This window comes from Aspergillus caelatus (assembly GCF_009193585.1).
Source record: "Aspergillus caelatus strain CBS 763.97 unplaced genomic scaffold BDV27scaffold_263, whole genome shotgun sequence".
Taxonomy (NCBI): Eukaryota; Fungi; Ascomycota; class Eurotiomycetes; order Eurotiales; family Aspergillaceae; genus Aspergillus; species Aspergillus caelatus.
The window spans coordinates 17,267-39,025 of record NW_022475526.1 but is presented as its reverse complement, the minus strand read 5'-3'; the positions used below and the strand labels follow the sequence as shown (position 1 = coordinate 39,025).

General features: G+C 46.4%; 9 protein-coding genes across 9 annotated transcripts; 5 read left to right on the top strand and 4 right to left on the bottom strand.

Annotated features, from left to right (window-relative positions):
- Positions 1-103: 103 nt before the first annotated feature.
- BDV27DRAFT_136117 (cation diffusion facilitator family transporter) lies at positions 104-2,243 on the bottom strand. Its single transcript, XM_032068686.1, has 9 exons — positions 1,877-2,243; positions 1,776-1,825; positions 1,676-1,720; positions 1,479-1,626; positions 1,349-1,429; positions 1,204-1,274; positions 915-1,149; positions 776-855; positions 104-699 (listed from the first exon to the last, which is right to left on the bottom strand). The coding sequence occupies exons 1-9, from the start codon at positions 1,956-1,958 to the stop codon at positions 412-414; spliced, it is 1,080 nt and encodes a 359-aa protein (XP_031922526.1). The 5' UTR covers positions 1,959-2,243; the 3' UTR covers positions 104-411.
- A 1,293-nt stretch (positions 2,244-3,536) lies between these two features.
- Positions 3,537-4,068, bottom strand: BDV27DRAFT_168563 (uncharacterized protein; the record flags this gene model as incomplete). The annotated part of the gene is made up of 2 exons (XM_032074805.1): positions 3,537-3,728; positions 3,760-4,068. 2 exons carry the CDS (start codon positions 4,066-4,068, stop codon positions 3,537-3,539), a joined length of 501 nt encoding a protein of 166 aa, XP_031922525.1.
- A 2,207-nt stretch (positions 4,069-6,275) lies between these two features.
- BDV27DRAFT_162638 (uncharacterized protein) lies at positions 6,276-6,821 on the top strand (the record flags this gene model as incomplete). Its single annotated transcript, XM_032073424.1, has 1 exon — positions 6,276-6,821. The coding sequence occupies one exon, from the start codon at positions 6,276-6,278 to the stop codon at positions 6,819-6,821; it is 546 nt and encodes a 181-aa protein (XP_031922524.1).
- Positions 6,822-7,924: 1,103 nt separating this feature from the next.
- BDV27DRAFT_162637 (uncharacterized protein) lies at positions 7,925-8,453 on the top strand (the record flags this gene model as incomplete). The annotated part of the gene is made up of 5 exons (XM_032073423.1): positions 7,925-7,975; positions 8,028-8,084; positions 8,150-8,165; positions 8,229-8,333; positions 8,395-8,453. 5 exons carry the CDS (start codon positions 7,925-7,927, stop codon positions 8,451-8,453), a joined length of 288 nt encoding a protein of 95 aa, XP_031922523.1.
- Positions 8,454-9,149: 696 nt separating this feature from the next.
- BDV27DRAFT_162636 (uncharacterized protein) lies at positions 9,150-9,796 on the bottom strand (the record flags this gene model as incomplete). The annotated part of the gene is made up of 2 exons (XM_032073422.1): positions 9,150-9,588; positions 9,666-9,796. 2 exons carry the CDS (start codon positions 9,794-9,796, stop codon positions 9,150-9,152), a joined length of 570 nt encoding a protein of 189 aa, XP_031922522.1.
- A 1,914-nt stretch (positions 9,797-11,710) lies between these two features.
- On the top strand, positions 11,711-13,313 carry BDV27DRAFT_136115 (alpha/beta hydrolase). The gene has a single exon (XM_032068685.1). The coding sequence runs from the start codon at positions 11,858-11,860 to the stop codon at positions 12,776-12,778; it is 921 nt and encodes a 306-aa protein (XP_031922521.1). The 5' UTR covers positions 11,711-11,857; the 3' UTR covers positions 12,779-13,313.
- An 821-nt stretch (positions 13,314-14,134) lies between these two features.
- Positions 14,135-15,405, top strand: BDV27DRAFT_162634 (putative sulfite oxidase; the record flags this gene model as incomplete). The annotated part of the gene is made up of 4 exons (XM_032073421.1): positions 14,135-14,146; positions 14,200-14,264; positions 14,315-14,759; positions 14,815-15,405. The coding sequence occupies 4 exons, from the start codon at positions 14,135-14,137 to the stop codon at positions 15,403-15,405; spliced, it is 1,113 nt and encodes a 370-aa protein (XP_031922520.1).
- Positions 15,406-15,476: 71 nt separating this feature from the next.
- BDV27DRAFT_54365 (cysteine synthase A) lies at positions 15,477-16,818 on the bottom strand. Its single transcript, XM_032076899.1, has 2 exons — positions 16,614-16,818; positions 15,477-16,546 (listed from the first exon to the last, which is right to left on the bottom strand). Exons 1-2 carry the CDS (start codon positions 16,729-16,731, stop codon positions 15,549-15,551), a joined length of 1,116 nt encoding a protein of 371 aa, XP_031922519.1. The 5' UTR covers positions 16,732-16,818; the 3' UTR covers positions 15,477-15,548.
- Positions 16,819-17,225: 407 nt separating this feature from the next.
- BDV27DRAFT_54357 (condensin subunit YCG1) lies at positions 17,226-20,991 on the top strand. The gene is made up of 2 exons (XM_032076898.1): positions 17,226-19,412; positions 19,470-20,991. Exons 1-2 carry the CDS (start codon positions 17,373-17,375, stop codon positions 20,745-20,747), a joined length of 3,318 nt encoding a protein of 1,105 aa, XP_031922518.1. The 5' UTR covers positions 17,226-17,372; the 3' UTR covers positions 20,748-20,991.
- The last annotated feature ends 768 nt before the right edge of the window (positions 20,992-21,759 follow it).

Sequence of the window (21,759 nt, the reverse complement as noted above, 5' to 3'; positions counted from 1 at the left end):
AGGGGACTGCTGTGTATATGCCTCTTATTGGAGGCTGCTCTAGTTATATCTTACAGTGTGGGACAGCAGAAAAGGGATGGTACGGAAGGACACAAAGGCTGTTAGATTATATGTTCTATATCGTTATATCTCTTTCACTGTGCTTACATCTTGTTGGGCGGGAAAGGTAACTTCATGTTGCAATTATTAAGATATGCAGGCCATACCAGCGTCCACTAAATCCATCGTGTACAAAGCCTCACCCATCAAAGCAGCCCCTCAAGAAACAAATCTTGATTCTCCTACCTAGTTCAGCGGTATGTTATGGAAGCTATATTCATAGCTCACAACACCACAATGGTTTGATGGTTTTCTATAGTTTAGAATACCGATGCAATCCTCAAAACAGTCCAAGACGTGCATTTGCCCCCCTTAGCCACAGCACGTAAGCAGCTCACAAGACGAGCCGCACGTAATTTGACAGGATTCTGATTTCCCTTCGACTCCCTTCGTGGTGGTGTTTTCTACCGTCTGGATAAGCTCCGGCTGCACAATTGCAGAATGAATACCATAGCTGTGGAAGCACTCGTTCATGGTCTTTGCAAGTTTCACAAACTCTGAGATGCGCATATCGGGAAGCCCAACGTGCACAGAAACGAGTGCCTTTTCCTGGTTTAGACGCCAGGCGTGTAGCTCGTGGACGGATGAGACTTCGGGTAACTAATTCATGTTCATGTTAATACAAGAATAAGTCTAGGCATGGGGTAGGGAGGGGTAGGGAGGGATGGAAACGTACTAATTCAAGGTCATGTTTCACGTCGCTCAGATCGATTCCCTTGGGGACACTGTTCAGCAGAATAAGGCCGGAGTTTCTCACTGGACGGAAGATTAGTCTGGAAAACAAGGTATTTTCATGGAAAAAGGGCAACACAAACCAAGGGGAATAGATGTTCCCATGATCATCAGGGCGATCGCCATACTAATAGCCGGGTCTGCGTAGTACCGGGAGGCAGAATGTGTGAGCCAGATGATCAACGCAGAGATTATGACCCCGACGTTATTGAAGGCATCTCCAAGGACGTGAATGAAAACACCGAGTAAGCCAAGGTCGTATCCCTTCTTCTGAGCTTGAAGGTTATTGTGTCTGTGGCCGGTATGGAAGGCATAAACCTGTGACGGATCCTCAGTACTCCTCTCGTATTCACGATTACCAAGCTCAGTTACCTCGTTGATGCCACTTTCAGCACTCGCGTCTAGGTTTCCAGCGGGAGTGCTATCATGGGAATGGTCGTGCTCTGAATGAATAAAACCCCATCAATTAGTCTCTGCGTATGTAAAAAAAAAAAAAAAAAAATAGGGGAGGACGAACCGTGAAGGAAAGACGCGCTCAGTATATTCAAGGCAAGCCCGACACAGCCAATAATAAGGACCAGCTTTGGGCTTTCAACCACTAAGCTACCTGTCAGCTTGCTTTCAAAGGTGCAGGCAGTTATGTATACCTTGTGGACTGATAAATCGCTCAATCGACTGTAGAAAAATACTGACTCCTAGGGCGAGAAGAAAGACACCATTGAAAAACGCCCCGAGGAGGCGAGCCCGCTGCCAGCCAAAGGAGAGGTCTTTTGGCGAATCCTTCTTTGAAGATATCTATCTTGCATTAGTAAATCTGCGTTGTTGAAACAATCGGACATCGTACCTTCACAGCAGCAAATGCCACGATAAATCCGATGATATCATTGAGCTGCATGCGTTAGCACAGCCGTCAAGCTCCGACGCGGAAAACCTTTTCGACTCACATAATGGAATGCGTCAGCCACAAGAGCGAGAGATTTTGTGTAGAATCCAACTAGTGACAGTAAGTGAGATTGTCTTTGTAGATCCAGGAGAGATAAAATACCGGAAATTTCAGCGAGGAAGAAGCAAAGTGAGATACCGATCACAAGCGAAAGACGCTGTAGCTGCGTCAGGTGTAAGACCATGGTGAGAGATATACCCGCTGCTTAGAACAATTGAAGCCGAGATGGAAAACTCAACAGATGGAAAAGAGAGAGGTGGGAAACTGGCACGAACAAGCATTTTAAACCCTTACAGGGAAAAACTTCCGTGTCAGAATGCCCAATATTAGTCGGATTGGGACCGGGATTATCGTCAGGCCACTATGGGACAGGCCATTCTAGTGGATTCTCCGCGAAGGCCCACGCATATGATTGACTTGTCATGTGTTGCCAAGCAGCTTTAGGCAAGTATGTGTCAGAAGAGAGCCGTCACTGAACTCAATTTGCCACCCTTGACTCTTGGGGTATAGCTTTTCATGTTCAATTGTAGGAGGAAATGCTTGCTTCCTATATACGACTGAAAGATTTCAAAGTGTCTCCAGACGGAACGTCTAGGAATGTTTCTGGTATAGGTCAATCAATATAAGTGTGCGCCGTTCTCATAATGAAAGGTGTTAAGCCTCGGCTGTCGATGTAACTCTCACTATATTGACCCGCAGTTCTGCACGGTGGCAGAATGCAAAGTACACCTGTGACCACTTGTACGCGGTCGACAAGATCTTTTCCGGGCCTCAGAAAGGCTTCATTTAATTTGCCGTATCAGTGTGTCATAAAAAGAGTTATGCTATGTTTTGCGTAGTCAGCGATGCAGCTGGGAGGGAATTAGGTAATCTGCGCTATCCTCTTTACGTCCGAAGCGAGGACTGATGGGTGAGTGACCGATAGAAAGGGTATTCTGCTGTGCAAGGAACGAAATCCGGCCAAGTATAGGAGGACTGAATAGAATATAGATCGAGATAGGGCTCAGAAGGCGATCTCTGACGTTCAGATAAAGTTAAGATCCAGGAACTCCCCACAGATCTGGAATGTCATCCATCCAATTGGACTGAGTCTGAGTCTGTCCCCCAAGGTCCTCACCCTCAAGGTCCTCACGCCAAGACACCAGACCCGCCATCGATATTTTAGTTGACTTTTGATAACACAGGACAGTAGCTTCAAGGAATGCTATAAAAGCGCTCATACGGCTTTCAGTTTTTTTTTTTTTTTTTTTTTTTCCCTGTGTCGTAGGAGCTGATTGATATATATTTGACATTTTATGAGCACCCTTAATTAATAATTAGCCCTAATGATTCAGAAATGGTATGCACTACATTCAGAGTCTACCTTCAAATATGGACCTGGTAGAATCGATTTAACTAGGTCTTCGATCCAGCCTGTGCCAAAAACAATTTTTCAACAACTCGCCATCGGGTCGTGAGCTCGAGGCTGGTGCATGGAATTACCCTCTTGTACAGGCTTCTTCGGTTGGGTTGTATAGGCAACTATATAGGATCTGTTTCTCTTGCCGACCCTCTCTGGCTCAAACTCTTACAACTTGCTAGGCATTTTCACTCCGAGAAGCATGCAAGGCAACGAGGGATAAAGGCTGTCGATACAATAGGGTTTATCTCTTCTATGCAACCTTCTCCATCTTCTCAAAGGAACATGAATAAACAATAGAAATGACACTCGACCGTCTCCCCGGCAGAACAGGCATTCCAAGCTATACTATTGCCCACAAATCTAAGTAAACACCCCCTTGGGATCCTCTACCTCACCATCCACAATCCCATCCTCACCCAAATACTCCTCCCTCGAGTACAGTTCCAAAGCATCCTTCCCCAAACTCATAATATTATTCCAGAGATTAAACGACGAGCTGAATGGAACCCGCCACTTCCACCAGATCGAATCTTCCGCCTCATCTACATCTGACTGTCCAGGAATAAGGGCCCCCCTGGTCGACCTCCCGCATAGTCTGCTCCCAGACAGATTTGCTTCTGTAATGATGCATGACTACAGTGATTTCACTAAGAGACCGTTCGTCGAGAACGGCAATCCATGAAATGGTCAGGCTGGTGCCCCGGGTATGTGCGAGATCGGTTACGCATTCGGTCGCGAAATGCCGCAGCTCGGCATCAGGGGCGCCTTCGAAGCCTGTGGTGAAGTCGGAGATGGGTGGGTTGCTGTGGAATTCATCCAGGGGGTCTTGGGATGGGTCGCGGACGAGGCTGAAGATGTTTATGGCTTCCTTTGGGGCCGCGCAGTCGGTCATTAGGCGGTTGATTACCTGTGGTTGGTTTTAGTGTGATATAACTTAGGTGGGGGCTGTTTTACAAACCCTTGCGGGTATTTGGGCGGTTACAGAAAAGAAGAATACCAGCCATGATTAGTGATGGGAGACGAAGCGGTGCAGGGATTGCCAGGGTATTCAGAAGGAATAGAGAGGCTGTTAGGTGTTAAAAGTGGGAGAGCCCGATAGAGGGGGCGGGAAGAATAGAGGAGAGGCTAAACCGGGGCGGGGACGCTATATTTATATCTGTCATGACTGAACCGGTAATCTGGCTCTCCAAACTAACATCAACTGGCTATTTGATCCAGCTATATAATAATAGTCTTGAGGATCACAACATTGGCCAGAAGAAAAAAAATGTAAATCAAAGTATAAATACCGGCAATTGCTCTGTATACTTACTAGGTTATATTATGTTAGTAGGGGGCCTTGGTAGAGCTATAGGGTATTATAATAAATAAAGAAGTAGTTTTTTATTTTAAAATTAATTATAAATAATTAATATTATATAAAGAGCTATATAATAATACCAATTAATATTTTTCATAAGAAATGATCTTATAACTAATATAAATCTCGATATCTTTATCCTCTTTTAGAGAATCGAAGCTTAAATAGAGCAGAGAACTATAATAAGTAGATATAACTCTTATAGTATAACTAGCCACTATACTACTACTAGCTTCTGTAGTAGATAGTAAAACAACACTGTGACTCTGTTTTAGAGATAAGGACCTGGCCACAGGCCGAGCAGATTGTAGAAGGGGGATACTAGCCTGAAATTAAGTAAGCAGGACGAGAGCTGCAGAGGCTAGGCTACTTACTAAATTAGATACAGTACAAGCACACTTTTCCGGAGAAGAATAGGTATTGGTAAACAGACCTTTCTTATCAAAAATAATTGTAGGACAAGTAATAGCAGCTAGGCTGTCTCACAGCGACGACAATTCCTTCGCATTGTCGTGGGAAGTCTCTCGCAACTGACCAAGCACTTTTGTGTGGCCCTTAGCGGTCTCTGCTAAGCCCTCCAGCATCTCGAGGGCAGCAATATATTCAGTGTTAAAGTAGTTCGTCACTTCTCGCCATTTCCAGCAAGTCATCTTTTCATCTGATAGAAATTATGCTGTCATCCTCCAGCGTACGCTTACATGCTGCATGTAGTCGCTGACGAGTCTCACTGTCGTCTCTTCGCGCCTTCTCCATTGCCTTACGCATGTTCCTTTTCTGTTCTTCGACCACATCATTCAGCTGCCTTCTCATATTGTCAAATGTCTGCATATGCTCGCTGATGGCGTGGGGTGCTGGGCCGGATCTCCAACTATGCCGGTAGCTTGTCCCATAGGTTCATCTCTGCGTCGGGTCGCTTGTTGTTTTCCATTTTATGGTTATTTAGTATTGAGATCGATGGCTGGCTATGCATGCAGAGTAAGGCGTCAGGCTCAGCTTGTATAGCTCTTTGATCACCTGCAAATTCAATGTTACCGGCGAAAAGCGGTCCAGCTCTCAAGTTTAGCTGGTGTATCGATGACAACCCCAAACCACTTGTTTATATATAGATTTGAACACCCTTCTACATGAGCCTGCAACGGATCTGTGCGTCTCTTCCTTAATAATAAAGTAGTCTTCTCGGATGTTCGCACCATGAGCCTATAACATATCTAGTTTGAGAGGGAATACAGCTACATAAATAAATACTGGGCAGTCACTATTCTCGTGAATTGAAATATAATGAAGAATAGTGCATAGTTAGTACTAGTAGTTGCTAGTATGAGTCTATTTACTTCACTTCCATACAATCATTTCCTTCCTTGATACAAAGAGGTGAATAATGAAGTGACTCTAATAGGGGGGTCGCTCCTTCTGTTTATGTAGTGAATCCATAAACTTTCTCTCCAGAGAGATTCGTTTCCCCTCTCTTCTTCTTCATCCTCGATCATCTCTCTGGCCCTGACCCTCAACTATAATCGTCCTGGGCAAAATAAAAATGTTAAAGAAGTCAATTTCAGTCAGTATGCCCCGAGCAAACCCCCGAAGAGGCCTAGGCGGCGAGATACCGCAGTAAGTTACCTAATCACAGCTACCTTACGACATTTAATTTGATTCTGACTCACCAGCCGTTCTCTGGACTGATATACTGGGAGCATAAACCTTCATTAGAACGGAAATTATTTACCCCAGTTCCTATCACGATGGATATTCCCACAAAAGCCCTCGCAAACCTACTGGGGCACGGTCTTCTTTCCGAGCTCCGAGAGATTAGAAGAGCCGTTGGTAACCTGACAAAAAGAGTTGCCCCTTACCGCGAAATCCGAAAGTCCATCCTGAACATTGGGGTATCAACAACGGGGTTGCCTCAAAGCCAGCGACGAAACGAGGCGGCTTATGGTGCAAACATCCGAGAAGACTACTTCCTCATTATGGAAGAGAAGGACAAATCCGTTGCCGATTCATGGAGAAGGGTGTTCAAAGACATATATGGGTTCCAGCTCTCGGGCTTGGAAGACCGTATACCAATCGCACCGGATAGGGTTATCGAAGCGTTCAACATGTATGGGAACTGCCGGATGCTTCACAGATGGAAAGGATATGATGAGGTCAAGCAAAAAGTATTGAACAAATGTCACGAGCTTCTCTTACCCTGGGTGACAAAGACAGAGCCCGATGATTACCTCCAGAATAAGTCACCCAGTTTTTTGCTTTATAGGCAAATCATCTCTCTGTATGAATCTGTTTAGCCGTGTTATCGTTAGATGAATAGCTTCGAAAATTATCCTTGCTAATATAAGCCCACTATTGGGAGGTAGAGATCCTAAATGCAGACCGAAGAACCGGTTCATTTAATCCTATTCCAAAGGGGTAGAATGTAAGAGTGACATTGGCCCCCTCCTCTAAACTAAACTAACACGAGAATGCCTTGATTCTATCTAACTGTTCTTGGCAGTCTGTTATAGAATAACCCTAGAGTAGAATTCGAGGCTGAGTCTTCATCATTGCCCAACACATCCACTTTCCGTGTACAGTGATTTGTTGGTCACGTTTGGCCCCTGAAGAAAAAGGCTGAGCGCACCTTAACTCCTTCTCACCATACCATAATTGTCCCGGTTGTGCCAAGCACCATCTGCCGTGGGGGCGGCCACAAATTTATGCAACAATACAATAAATAGCCGAGTAAACGTCAGATTTTAGGTTATTCCCGCCGCCCCCACAACCATAAGCTTATGCCACCGGAACTCTTGGGGAGCTTCTTCGCGAAACTGTTACAAGCAAAATGCAAGGTAATCTGAGTTAGTCGCTTTCTGCCGGTAGTAGAATGTATTCCGCGACTCTAGACGTTCACATGAGACATAGTTATACGTGTGACGGGTCTTCCGAACCCTTACTGGCCAGGCTATAGTTCATCAAAATCACTTACGCTCGAAGGTTGGACCAACATGTAACCCCGAAAACGAAAGAGCCTCCAGCAGGCATAATCTGGTTTGTCGGAAGATATGCACAGTCATGCATGATATATGCGGGGTGAGCTGAGCTGCATGCAAAGGTGTAGCGTCGACTACAGATTAGGGCTATGGGGCGGTAGTTTGGCCCCATCCGCCCCCACTGACCTGTCAGCAAGTGGACTTGCGATTGTAGTTGACATCTATTTTCATTGCAAAGGTCAATCTTTTGCTGTAGAAGAAAATCTATAAAGAGACCCAATCTGCCCCTTCAAAACCAAAACATCAACCAAGCTCAGCGATCACATCACTCCAACAGTCTCAAGACTACAATCACTCAGATATCAGTCACTCAAACAAAAAAACACCCCTTCCAACTCTATCTACTCTTTAACACCGCCAAAATGGTCAGCACCAAGCTCTACAACACTGTCATGGAGGGCAGCGACCCCGCCGTAAGGACCATATTCATTGATCGCCATGATTCATTGTGCTAATCATACCAAGGATGTTACTTACTCCCTGGACACAATCAAGGGTCTGCTGCAGGAGTTCAAGGCAATGGTATGTCAATCATATTTCCATACACAACCACAACCTTGAAGCATTAACTGACACATTGTATTCAGGACGGCGATAACGATGGTAAGCAGCCTGATACATTCAACAGCTTTCGACAAAAAGTTAGACATTAACCATACAATGCAGGATTGGTGGAGCTGGACGTGCTCAAGCAGGCGTACGGCGAACAAGGCGCCGCCGCATTCGAGGAGTTTTTCGACTCTACTCTCGACAAGCAGGTCTCCTTCACCGGTTAGTATCCCTGGATCACCTCACATGCCCTCTTATGATGCGCTTCTAACTCGAAACATAGAGTTCACCTCTGCCTTCATCTTCGTGCAGCGCGCTTCTGGCTACCCCAACAAGGCTTAATGGGGCTGTACAGCGCCATGAATGACGGATGGCATACATGACGCAAATCAGCGGTTATCCTATTGTTGTTTCTCTTCACCTTTGGCTTTGTTAGTTATGGTCTTCTAGCGAGTGGGATTTGGTAAGAAGCGAATTCGGTCATGGATAGAGTTATATCATAGCATCAAAATGACACAATAGCTTTGCTTTTTTTTGTCCATTTGGGGTTCTTTCATTGAGATTGATTGCCTGTACGCTACCCAGTAGCATTGTGGGTCTTCGTATGTCCTGAATTGAAAACGCCCGAGAGGGCAATGAAGCTATTTGGACAAGGTTCCTTTCTTTTTCTGTTACGTCTTCATTTTGGTCTAGATCAATCGCGAGTAATCAGGTCCAAAATCTGTTTAGGTGATTAAAGAATAGTAAGTTTTCCGTACTTGTTTGGGATTCATGTCTCACAGCCTCAGTCATATTGTATAGAAATAGCAATTTGTCGTTAATACTTAACATAGAAATAGACTCTCTATTTTAGAGATTACCTTGCATCTGAGCTTAATTCTGCGTTTCTATATATAAGTTTCAGGGGTACTATTTTTATATTACAGGGTTTAAAAAGCCTTTCTATAGATGGGCTAATAGTGGAGAAATATATTAATTGATAGATTTCAAATACACCAAGTAGACCTTGAAAACAGTGGAAATCACACAAAGGCCATTTCAAGCCGCAGCAGAAAAGGGGATAAGAAGCCAGGCGAGCTGGGGCTTGCCTTCATCTGAAACCAAGTTCTCAATGGTCCAAGTCTTCTTGAGACCTGGAACCTTGGTGAAGTCATAGCTCGAGTATTCGCCGAGACCACTACCGACTGTCGCTGGTGAGGATGAGATGGACGGCGTCGCCTTTGGCTCTGGGGTACTGTAGAGAGTCGCTTCCTTCGCTGTCGCAGTTTTCTGGGCCCAGAAAGGCAGACGCAAATGTAAATTTGACAGCTCAATCTTGTCATCTGAATCGGTTACTTCATCCCATTCTGTCGCGTAGTCACTGGAGAGGTTGATTGCCAGGACCTTGGGATTATTCCCATGATAAATGCTGTCGCTTGATTCATCCTTCGCCCATGCTAAGACTGCCTTTGATGCTTCTGCAGCGAGCAAACCTCCGCTGCTGAAACCGTATAGTGCACATGGATCATAATGTCTGTGAGCCTATGGTTCGTGCCGTCTATTTGCCCTGCATACCTAGCGGTCAAACATGTGAGGGGCAGCTGTTGTGGAACTAATATACAGAGTATGTTGATCGTACGAAACAGAATCAAATCCTGGCTGTTACACCGAGTACTCCACACCAGGCTATTCTGGTGCGTATCCATAGTAGAAGTTCCTGAGTGGTGAAGGGCTATCATATACTTTCGCACGGTGGACCATCTAACTGTTCGAGTTTTCCTAGTACATGACTCCCACGCCGATCTTTTCTAGATGCCTTGTTGACTTCGACGTGTGACAGCGCTCTCAGAAACGCCACAAAGAGACCCATACAGTCTTGATATGCAGTATGATACTTAGCTTGGCTTATACTTCGGGGGCTACATGTAACATACCGCTTTGGGTAAGTAACTTGATAGACCGTTTTCCTTAAGTCCACCTACGTCTTCACCTCAGGTACTCGATATCGTAGCATTTCCCTTGAAATTCATTCTCATCTGTTCTGTCCCAAAAGTATTCCCGAATTTCAAGTTGTATTATCCAACTAGTTCCTGTCAGAATTAACCACTACACCATACAAAAAGTGCGCTGTTTTTATTGCATATAATAATGGTATATCTGCGGGCCTCTTTTGACAGTCCCTAACTGATTCTAACCGGTCAGAAATTACTTGACGAATCTATTTTTTCTTTTTCTTTTTCTTTTTCATTTATAATAAATTGAACTCTAACTATATTTCAATGAATTGGGGAGGAAATACTATGTAGTTTTGGGGAGTTTGTTGGGGGTTAACAAATTAAGCAATTTCTAAGTGGTTTTCAACCATTTATAAACTAATTTTTAAGTATTTTCAAAGATCTCAAATGAAAAATCAGTCCTAAGTTAAACTGTAGGTTATAGAAAGGGTCAGATAGGCGCGTAATCAAAACATCTATGGTATGAACCATACGTTCTTCAGTCAGCCAAAGCAGCACTAGAACGGAAGGAGAGCGCCAAGACGGAGTTACCCGGCATTATCCGCTATATATGTGGGGCATTCCCCAATATCCACAGGTGTCATATCTGATTTATTGCACAGCGGAGCGAACCTAAGCGATTGGAAGCAAGCATTCCATATACTGTGTACAAACCTAGGGTGCTGCGCGAAATGATCGGGGCCCTGGTTGGTTCAAGTTACTGGGCTTCCATTAGTTGAGAATTGAAGACCGACATCCCGTCGCCGCTTCCTCTTATACATTTTGGAGAAATTCAACCTAACCTTATCCAGTAAATCCGATTTGATGAGTCTAACTTTAAATAGATTTCCCCATATTGATTTTTAGCCTTTAACATTAAAATCTAAAGTAAATTCTATCTTCTATATCTACCCCCGGAAATCAGTAGGTTTAGGGTGGGTCTGTCAGATCTACTGAGTAACCGTCTATCCGTCTAACTAGTAACAGGGAACCCGTACCACTCAATACCTGGATCCCCAACGCGAAGGCAAGCTGAAGCACCTACTTAAATGCAAAATTCTATGCTGGTTACTATCTCTTGCATAAGGGGTATAGAGAGGATGACACGAGGAGCCAGGATTAAATATACTATAATTTATAAAATATGTTGACCGCGGATTCCCAATTAGGCCTAGCGCCTGCGCGCGCCTTTGTTAGATAGACACGTAGCTAAGACCTCTCAAGTAAAATAATCAATGATTTCAACATCCATGACAGTTTAACAGAATATAGAGTAGCTAACAAAGAAGATGATGAAAGCGTATAACTATAGTACTAAGTGCTCAGTGTGTACTTGGAGTAGACTTATCTCTACTTCTTTTTGATCTATGCCCTGCCTCCAGAACAATATCCCAAAGAATGGGATGTCTTGACTCTTAGACCCTTGAAAGCACAAAACTATCTATGACATGATTCACAGTGGGGGGCTTTCGATATAGATGACACAGCTTTACTTGACAAAGAAAAAATTAGATCATTTCTGTAAGTGTATTTGGTGTACTTATATGCCTCTTAAATGTCTCTCTAGCACAAATTGGCCAATAGATTTAGATCACGCCCTCAAGGACTATTGTATCTCCGTAACCGGGCACATCCGCGTCATCATCTCGGCAGCCTAACCAATGCAGTAAGGTCATTATAAACTTGCTGGGTCGCATTATTCGAATAGGGGCCGTCTTCCCTGACCAACTACATCAACTGCGGTCTGCCAATACCGACGATAATAAGCCAAAGATGTCTGAGGTCGATTCCATCGCTATGGCAGTTAGGGGGAAAGAGATCACCGGGCTGGATATTTATCAGACGAGTGCAGAGAGCATCACGGCAGTTAGGGTAGAAGAGTTAGTTTCTGAAATGAACGCAGATCAACCCACCGGAGGCACAGACATGGCATATGGGAAGAAAGACACCCAGCATCTACGCTTTTGGAAGACCACATCATCCAAGGCTCCCATTATTATCTTCGTCCATGGCGGCAGTTGGCGATCAGGAACAAATTTGGATTTAATTGGCTCAGCCAAGGTTGATCATTTGATCAGCAAGGGCTATGCCTTTGCTACCGTCAACTACACACTCATCCCCTCCATCACTGTCGAAGAGCAGGTGCAGGAGGTGGCCGACTCGGTAGGCTACCTGGTCAAGAACGCAGCTAGACTTGACTTTGATCCCGACCGGGTCATTCTGATGGGGCACAGTTCCGGTGCGCACGTTGTTACCCTATTGGGGACTGATCCAAGTTACGTGGAGCGTGCAGGAATCAGTCTTGATATCATCCGCGGTGTTATCTCCCTGGATGGCTCGAATTACAACGCACTTGCTGAAATCACCGACAGTCCTGGGCCAGTCGCGGACAACACAATTTACGGACTCGGTAGCGATCCCGAGCGACTACACGCTATGTCACCTACTTATCATGCTCACGCGCCTAATGCCGGTGCTTTCCTGCTTCTCCATGTCCATAGACAAGGGGGTGTTCGCCAGGCAGTTGAACTAGTTGCGGCGCTGAAGGCTGCAGGTACGGATGCTGTTCTGCGCGTGTTCGAGGGTCAGGGGTTCGAAGGCCACGTCCAAATGCTTCTTCGGCTGGGTGACCCGGCCTATCCGGCGACTTTGGTTATGGATGAATGGCTCAGAACACACGTTCCAGTCGATTAGTATCTCAGCAAAGAGCGGTTGGCCGCGTACCCATTTGACTTACTCTTCTGCGGACGGTTTCAATGTGCTCAATACAACCGGTTGGGCTGGACGGGTTCGCTGGGATTGGCTCGCGTTTGAAGTTCTGTGTCTAAATATGCTTAAGCGACAGATATACACCTGAAAACACATACGTCTTGAGAATTTCAGTCCTTCCAAATGACGCTTCGAAGACTCGATCCTTGAGTTTGGGTCAATCAGCCCAATAATAGATCAAATGGGGACACGATCACGGATCTATGTCATATATTTCTCATCCCAGACTACCCTACTATCCATGCCTCTCCGCAGGTTTGGATCATGATGCATTGAGTACAGCTGAGCGGAGGGGATCTCTACCTTTCATAACTTGTGGATGTATGTACTTAAATGTCTTAAGTGGTGTCCAGTGGGTGGGGTATGGCTACTAAACTTTTCTTATATTTATATTAACCACTGGGTGCGCAGCCCAGTGTAGCTACGCAATAGTTATTGAGCAAGTTTCAAAGTATTCTCACCAACTCAGCTCACTAGTAGAGAAGGGTATAGTCAAGCCAATCTACAGGGACATCTAACCCCAATTTAGTATTAAAACGCAGACAGCGATGTATTTATCAAGGAGTTAGTCAAATCTCTACAATCATTGAGGGAAATTGTAGTTCTAATCTTTTGATAATAAATATAAGAAATGTATAGACCCAGCCTAGCTATAGAAGATATTAGCGTATTTTTCAGTATCCTAGGATAGCAGAATATTAGGATACTAGAAAGCTAAGAAATCCAGTACTAGCTTACGCTTTGGTTTCCTAGGATATTAAAAAGTCCAATACTACCTTAAATATCAATATACTAAATATATTAAAGTAGCTCTTAAGCATAAGCTTATGAAGATTTAACTCTATTTAATAGTTTTATATTCAAAGGATATTCATATGAGCTCAAGATTAAAAAGTACGAGATAAGTACTTTAAATTGATAGTATCTAATAGGAACAGTCTGTAATCAATCTTTTTAAGAGCTATTAATTCGGTAGCAAACTATTCAAGAGCTAGTCCTTATAATCAAGAATAAATATTATTGCGCAATATTTACTAGTACTCAGACTCAAGGTTTACTACATTATCTATAGAGTCAATAAATACACTAGGCATCCCGATAGTATACAAGGGAGCCTTAGGGTATTGAAGCCAGTTTTATTCCAACTATGAACTAGGAGATGGAGAATAAGGAAAGAGTAAATAATTCAGTTCTGGAATAGGGATGACGTCAGAAGTACGAGTATAAATCCAGCCATCTTAAACCCATCTCACCCTAAATCAGCACTCATAACAATGAAAAATGACCTCCACAGTATGTCCTGATATCACTAACTCCCTGATAAGAATACTATTAACAAAATCAAGCACACAGAATACTCCGTCCAAAACCCCCTAAACCGGGAACCACCCGTCAAAACCCTCGTCTCGAGGTAACACCACCAGAAACAGCTCTAAAGCCATCTTACTAACAAAACTTCAGCTTCTTCACCCCGGAAGGTATTTCCTACGACCGCAACCATGGCCCCATCCCACATCTCACCGCAGACACCCACACCGTCCGAATAGACGGCAACGTCCCCAGCCCACTCTGCCTATCCATCCATCAACTCCAAACCGAGTTCTCCCAGCACGAAGTCATCTGCGCTCTAGAATGCGCGGGGAACCGGCGGCATGCCATGCGCACACTGCTCAAAGAAGTCCAGGGGATCGACTGGGGCGATGCAGCTGTGATGAATTGTAAATGGAAGGGCCCGAGATTGAGGGACGTTCTACTCCGAGCTGGTGTGACCTCGAACCTGAGTCAAGGCTTATATGTAGCGTTTTCATGCTACCAGGTACAATGTCAGGAGGATGATTGGTTCGGTAGTAGTGTGAAGTTGAAGAGATGTCTGGATGAGGATATGGATGTTATTCTTGCTTTGGAGGTGAGCTACTTCATTTCTTGCGGACACCTTTCTTTATAGGGCTGATAGACGACAGATGAACGGTTCGCCGCTTACACCGAACCACGGTTACCCAGTTCGAGTGGTCCTCCCAGGTGTTGCGGGTGCCCGGTGGGTCAAGTGGCTCGATCGTATCACTGTGCAAGACCATGAATCGTCAAATTTCTACCAGCAGCGCGATTACAAGGTTCTGCCGCCGGATGCGGTCGATAGTGCTTCCGCTGAGCCCTATTGGGACCGCACGCCTGCTATGTGTGATATGCCTATTAATTCGGTTGTAGCTGTGCCGGAGGATGGGGAAACTGTTCGTCTTTCGGAATCGGGTACTGTTGAGGTGAAAGGGTATGCAGTGCCGCATGGCGCGGATGGCCCGGTTACAGGTGTGCAGGTTTCTGCGGATGGTGGGCAGACATGGGTGGATGCTGTGATCGAGGGTTCCTCCCTTGTGAGGAAATGGTGTTGGGTTTTATGGAGGGCGAGGGTCAGTTTTGAGAGAGGAACTGGAAGGGAGATTCTGAGTCGCGCGTTTGATAGGGGTGGAAATGTGCAGCAGGAGCATTCGCAGTGGAATCTGAGGGGTGTGGGATATAATGGATATGGAAGGGCAAGTGATCTTATCATTGTTTAGCGGGTTAGTTATCATACATAGGTGGCATCATGGTGCTTGGTGATCATTCGAGCTTAAAATTGTCTCATAATTGTAACTGGGCATGTTTCGCAGATATCATAATATTGACACTGGTCTATACAACATTATACATACATAACTAATCAGGGAAGCACGATGTACTTCTCCAAGTGCTTAGGGATAGCGGTTCTCAGACCCTTGCTCTGGAGCCAGGTGTTCGAGAACAGACGGTCCGCGTAGCGGTAAGCGCCATCGCACAGAATGGTGACGATTGTCTTACCCTTACCGAGTTTTTCGGCAACTTCCTTAGCAGCAACAACATTGAGTGCAGAGCTAGCTCCAAGATAGAGACCTTCCTCATCGAGGCAGCGGTAGACCATCTCAATCGACTTCTCATCGCTAATGTTCAGAGACCCATCCAAAAGATCAATGTCGGGCTGAAGGTTGTCCGTGACGCGGCCCTGGCCAATACCCTCCGTGATGCTGCTTCCCGAGCGTTCGGTCAGGTTTCCACCGCTCTGGATGTAGCTGTGCAGGACGCTGCCTGGGGGGTCGGCAAGGAAGCACTTCACCCGGCCGTCAGAAGCGGTCTTCAAATAGCGTGTAATTCCGGCCAGTGTTCCTCCCGTTCCAGTAGCACAAGTGAAAGCATCGACCTGTCCGCCAGTCTGGGCCCAGATTTCCGGCCCGGTCATCTCAATGTGAGCCTGACGATTGGCGGTGTTGTCGAACTGGTTCGTCCATACGGCATTATCCAGGGATTCGGCATGTCTCCTTGCCTGGTGGTTGTAGTTCTGCGGGTTATCGAAGGCGACGGCCGGTACAGGGTAGACCTCCGCACCCAACAGCCGCAGCAGGTCAATCTTACCCTGGGACTGCGTATTGGGCATGTAGATGACAAGCTTGTAGCCCTTTGACCGACACACATGCGCCAAACCAATTCCAGTGTTACCAGCCGTTCCCTCAACCACAGTACCACCAGGCTTCAATAGTCCCTTCTCCTCGGCATCCTTGACGACGAACAATGCTGCACGGTCCTTCACACTGCCTCCGGGGTTCTGGAATTCGGCTTTACCGAGGATGTTGCAACCAGTCTCTTCCGAAAGACGCTTCAATCGGATAAGTGGTGTGTTTCCAATTGCTTAATGACAAACTGTCAGAAGCCATTGCTCGCGTAGCTAACTTTTATGTTCGTCTTCTTAGCGTACCTTCTGTAAGACCGTTAACGTAGCCCTGAGCTTGCGACACTCGGACGCCATAGGCGGTCGATCCTTCTGCTGCGCGGAGCGCAGTGGTGCCGAAGCGCCGAATACTTTGTCGGAACATTATTTCAAAAGGCTTCGAAAGGCTAGCACAGCTACTCCCAAACGCCGTCTACTATGCAAGAGACAATTGACGGAGGAAGACCATTCCATTCCCCGGATTCCCAAATGCCGATGGTCGGCGTTAGTCAGCGATAGATAGTCACGTGGGCGATGGCGTGATAGCTTGGACGAAAAGGACCCTCATTTCTATACTGCACATAACGTTGACTAGATAATACTTGGTATTAATTCAGTTGATCGAGTGACACTCCGTTAACCCGTATATAATTCATTGAATAGATAGTGACAATTGATATAGATTTTGCCTATAAACCCCACTGTACTGCCTTTGAAGGTCAGACATGACATAATATGCTGCCAACCCTAACCCTTATCTTAGTCTTTCCCGTTTTGGGCTGTTTGTTTATTCTGCACCCCGTGACTGCGGGTTATCGTCCGCAATGTTTTGGCGATAACTCAACCAGTCGGCAATAATCATCCCACCTTGATCCAGCGACTACAGGCGCGCCATTCAACGAGTTCCGGTCTCCGAATCTAACCTATGACACGAATTTGAGATGTTATCTGTCTGACTTATGCGACAACTCCTTGCTTGACCGACACATTTCGACTCAAACCTCTACCCCTCCACGCCCAGACACCATGCCTGGTCGATCTTCCGCCCGTTCGACCTCTGCGACGACATCGCGTAGACCGTCCGCCCAACCATCAATATCAGGCGGGCGCGCGGGCTCTGTAACTCCTTCCGTCGCCATCCCGGAGGAACCCCCTTTGCCCGAGGCTTTTCCCAATTTGCGCCGGGATATCTGTTCACTCTTCGCTGATGCGCAACGCTCGACAACCGGACACCGAAAACTCGTCGTACGACTGAGAAAGCTCCAGGAATCTTGCTGCGGGATATCACAGAAGAACACTAAGAAGAATGGTAAGGAGGTTCAAGAGGAGACTTTGATCCCAGGTGAAGAGACACTCCCCGAAACGGAATTTAATGTGGAGATTGGTCGGTGCATGCTACGAATTTTGCCCATAAAAAAGTCAGAACCCGTTGGCGACCGTGTATTGCGCTTTATTGGCACTTTCTTGACCCATGCATCCGAAAAGGATGCCGAAATTTTCGCTACCGATGATGATGAAGTCAGCGCCGAAACGCCCACGTCCCGTTTGGCCTCCAGCCTGGTTGCCAAAATCATTCCGTTACTAGCTGCTAAAGATAGGACTGTTCGTTTCCGTGCGACACAAATAACTGCGCACATTGTGAACTCTCTCGAAACGATTGACGACGACCTGTACCATACTATCCGGCAGGGCCTCCTAAAGCGGATCAGAGATAAAGAACCATCAGTGAGAGTGCAAGCTGTGATGGGTCTTGGCCGCTTGGCAGGCAACGAGGATGAAGATGATGAGGATAGTGCAGTCTTGGTCGAGAAGCTTGTTGACATCATGCAGAATGATACAAGCGCAGAGGTACGGAAAACTTTACTCCTCAACCTACCTCTTCTCCGCAAAACGCTTCCATACCTTCTTGAACGAGCTCGCGATCTTGACGCTGCCACACGGCGAGCATTATATGCGCGTTTACTCCCTACTCTAGGTGACTTCCGACATTTATCACTATCAATGAGAGAAAAGTTGCTCCGTTGGGGTCTAAGAGATCGTGACGAAAGTGTTAGGAAGGCTACCGGGAAGCTCTTTTACGATCGGTGGATTGAGGATGTTGCTAGTACGGATAACGACGAGGAAGGCCCAGCAAATCAACGCTCTCCGCCAAACATACCAGCCCTCATGGAGCTGCTCGAGAGAATCGATGTGCTGAACTCTGGCATTGAAACCGGTATAGCTCATGAAGCCATGCGTAGCTTCTGGGAAGGTCGCCCTGATTATCGGGAAGCGGTCATCTTCGATGAGGAGTTCTGGGAGTCCTTGACGGCTGAATCAGCTTTCCTCCTTCGCTCATTCAACGACTTCTGTCGTGTGGAGCACGACGGAAAGTTCGACAACTTAGCTGACGAAAAAATGCCTGAAGTGACTGCCCTTGCCTACTTCTTAAACAAATACATGACCGACCTATTGCAGCGGAAGAAGACGGCCAAGGAAGCCGGTACGGCCAACGACGATGACTCCGTCGAACATGAGTTTGTTGTTGAACAGCTGTTGCATATTGCCATGACCCTGGACTACAGTGACGAAGTTGGCCGACGCAAGATGTTCTCATTACTACGCGAATCCTTGGCAGTTCCAGAGCTGCCTGAGGAATGTACTAAACTCGCCATCGAGACACTGCGATTTGTTTGTGGGCCAAACGCTGCTGCCGAGAACGAGTTCTGTAGTGTTGTTCTGGAGGCCATTGCCGAAGTTCACGATACCATTGCCACTGAAGATAGCTTCGTATCGGCCAGATCAGAGATCAGTGAATCCTCTAGTCGTCAGCGATCTGAAACTCCCGAAGCAAAGCCTTTCAACAAAGAAGAGGCTAAAGCAAAGGTTCTCAAAGAGATCATGGTCAACATGAAATGTCTTCACATTGCACTTTGTATGTTGCAAAATGTGGAGGGCAATCTGCAAGCAAACATGAATTTGGTTACGATGCTGAATAACCTGGTCGTTCCTGCGGTCCGTAGTCATGAGGCGCCAATTAGAGAAAGAGGTCTTGAGTGCCTCGGGCTTTGCTGCTTGCTTGACAAGGTTGGTCTCTATCCCTCTATACCTCTGATGTATGCTAACAGTCCTCCCCCCCACCAGACCTTGGCCGAAGAGAACATGACACTTTTTATCCATTGCTACAGCAAAGGCCACGAGGCTTTGCAGACGACGGCCTTACACATCCTTTGCGACATGCTGACGACTCATCCATCGTTGCTCGCGCCTGTTACCCAGCCTGACGGAGAAACTGTGACGCCGCCGGTGTTCCAGAAGCCGTTGCTGAAAGTCTTTGCTAGGGCACTCAAGTCGAGCTCTCCGAACAGTGTCCAAGCAACGGCCGCCACTGCTCTTTCCAAGCTGTTGCTCACTAATACCTTTACTCCCTCTGGGGCTAATGTCCCTCCAGCTATCCAAGAGTACAACCAAACATCCGTCGAGACCCTCTTGCAGTCACTTGTGGTTACATTCTTCCACCCCCGTACTCGCGAAAATCCCGCACTCCGGCAGACTTTAGCCTACTTCCTCCCTGTATACTGCCACTCTAAGCTTTCAAATACCGAACATATGCGCAGGGTTTCCGTACCGATTGTCCGGGCAGTCCTCAATGCGGCAGAGGAGCACTTTTCACTTGAAGCGGAAGAGGACAGTGATGGCGACATCGATGAGAGTGTTGGACAGCGGGAATTGAAGGCGCTGATGAGTGGTGTTTTGGGTATGCTCGCGGAGTGGACTGACGAACGGCGAGTCGTTGGGCTGGGCGGAGAAAAGATCCTCGCAGGTGGCGCAGCCAGTTCCAACGTCTGTGGCTGGGTTCATCTTGCGTTGGTGAAGGACATCCTGGAGCGTGTGCTGGGGATCAGCGAAGGTCCCAACCGCTGCTCTAAAGAAGAGAAGAAGCTCCTCTTCTCTCTACTTAGCAAGCTTTACATCGCTCCTCCCTCTGTGCCCTCAAGGGCTGGTTCTCGCAATCCGGAGGGCGAAGACCCAGTCGCCCCGAGTGCTCGGAGTAACCAAAGCGAAGTTAGCCCCGAGAATGCTGCGCTTGCGCAAGAGGTGAAAGAGCTTCTGGACGAAACAATCGAAGAAGGTTTGGCTTCTGAAGCGGCTAGTAGGAATGCCCTTGTCAAGGTCAAAAACTCGGTCCTTAAGCTCCTGGCAACGGCTCAAGGCCGCCCGAGCAGCTCCCGAGCTCGCGAGGGAACTGAGGAGGGAGACAGTGATATGCTCAGTCTTCGTTCCGGCCGGTCCGGTAGCGTCCGTCCCTCCATCGAGCCTGGTGCTTATCGTCGCGGGGTGTCTATCGAACCCAGCATTATGGAGGAAGACGAGAACGAGGATAGCAGGACGACGATCAAGTCTGAAGCACATGATTACTAGAAGTTGCCTAATGCGTTCCTTTTCTGGGTTGGCGTTGGCTGATGGGTCATGTTGGGATATGGTCTCGGGACGATATACGGACTTGTTACAATGTATTTAATTCATGTTTATACATTTCGAGGCTTATTTGTAAATGGTTTCTATTATTTCGACGCAAGATACTTGAAACGCCAGATGTTAGTTAATAATGATCGTCGAAACTTGAATTCTGCCTTTAATATTTCATAAAACATGTAGTCCAAGGAATTTTTATATCGTGAACACGATGTGTTGAAGCTGTCGTGGCGGTTTATAATCGAGTCACGTACTTGGTTAATCTATGTGACAAATACTGAGGAAGGGGATGCTAAAAAGTTCTTCTAAAATATATTCCGAGGCACCTTACCTAGGGATATTCTTAAAATCACCTCAAGCCATTGACAAGACGGTCGACTGAGGCTGTATATATTTATATAATGTCAAGAGTGCTATTGTGTAGAAAGTGACATACCGAGGTAATGTACAGAGAGCATAGCCTCCAATTTTGAGTTAACCTCTTGGAACTAGGCAAATATAACATTACGTGTTGCTGAGGCTATCCTATCCGCTGCCCTGTTTCATCTTCGCATGACTGATGGAGATTGGCATTAGTCATTGTTCACTTCCGCGATCAAGTACATCAGGTTAAAATATCGAAGGATTGTGAGTCAATTGCCAGTATAAAGATAGAGAAAGACGTAACAGGAGAGTGTTCAAACTTGTAAGGAGAACAAGCTGACATATATAGTCAGTCCCTCTGGTAGGTCTAGTTTAAGGACGGATGGGCACGTGCACGGGGAAAAGGAATTGGTGGTCAAGGCCCAGGCAGATGTACTGTTTGGAGGCTGGAGCCTGTACGAGAGCTGCGGCCAGGTCACTAGTGGTGGGTTAGCTTGCGTTTATTATTGATGGCCGACCGTTATTGTCATGGCCTGATCGTGGGTGATACGGACCAGTCAGCCATCTTCCTTACTCACCTGTTGTTGGGAGATTA

What these genes read in the sequence shown, in the direction of transcription:
- BDV27DRAFT_136117 (XM_032068686.1), bottom strand. Translation starts at nt 1,958, where the DNA reads ATGGTCTTACACCTGACGCAGCTACAGCGTCTTTCGCTTGTGATCGGT. An exon ending in GGGAACATCTATTCCCCTTG is followed by an intron (nt 856 to 914) that starts GTTTGTGTTGCC and finishes TCTTCCGTCCAG; the next exon opens with TGAGAAACTCCGGCCTTATT. An exon ending in TGAAACATGACCTTGAATTA is followed by an intron (nt 700 to 775) that starts GTACGTTTCCAT and finishes AACATGAATTAG; the next exon opens with TTACCCGAAGTCTCATCCGT.
- BDV27DRAFT_136115 (XM_032068685.1), top strand. Translation starts at nt 11,858, where the DNA reads ATGTCTGAGGTCGATTCCATCGCTATGGCAGTTAGGGGGAAAGAGATC.
- BDV27DRAFT_54365 (XM_032076899.1), bottom strand. Translation starts at nt 16,731, where the DNA reads ATGTTCCGACAAAGTATTCGGCGCTTCGGCACCACTGCGCTCCGCGCA. An exon ending in CGTTAACGGTCTTACAGAAG is followed by an intron (nt 16,547 to 16,613) that starts GTACGCTAAGAA and finishes TTTGTCATTAAG; the next exon opens with CAATTGGAAACACACCACTT.
- BDV27DRAFT_54357 (XM_032076898.1), top strand. Translation starts at nt 17,373, where the DNA reads ATGCCTGGTCGATCTTCCGCCCGTTCGACCTCTGCGACGACATCGCGT. An exon ending in TTTGCTGCTTGCTTGACAAG is followed by an intron (nt 19,413 to 19,469) that starts GTTGGTCTCTAT and finishes CCCCCCCACCAG; the next exon opens with ACCTTGGCCGAAGAGAACAT.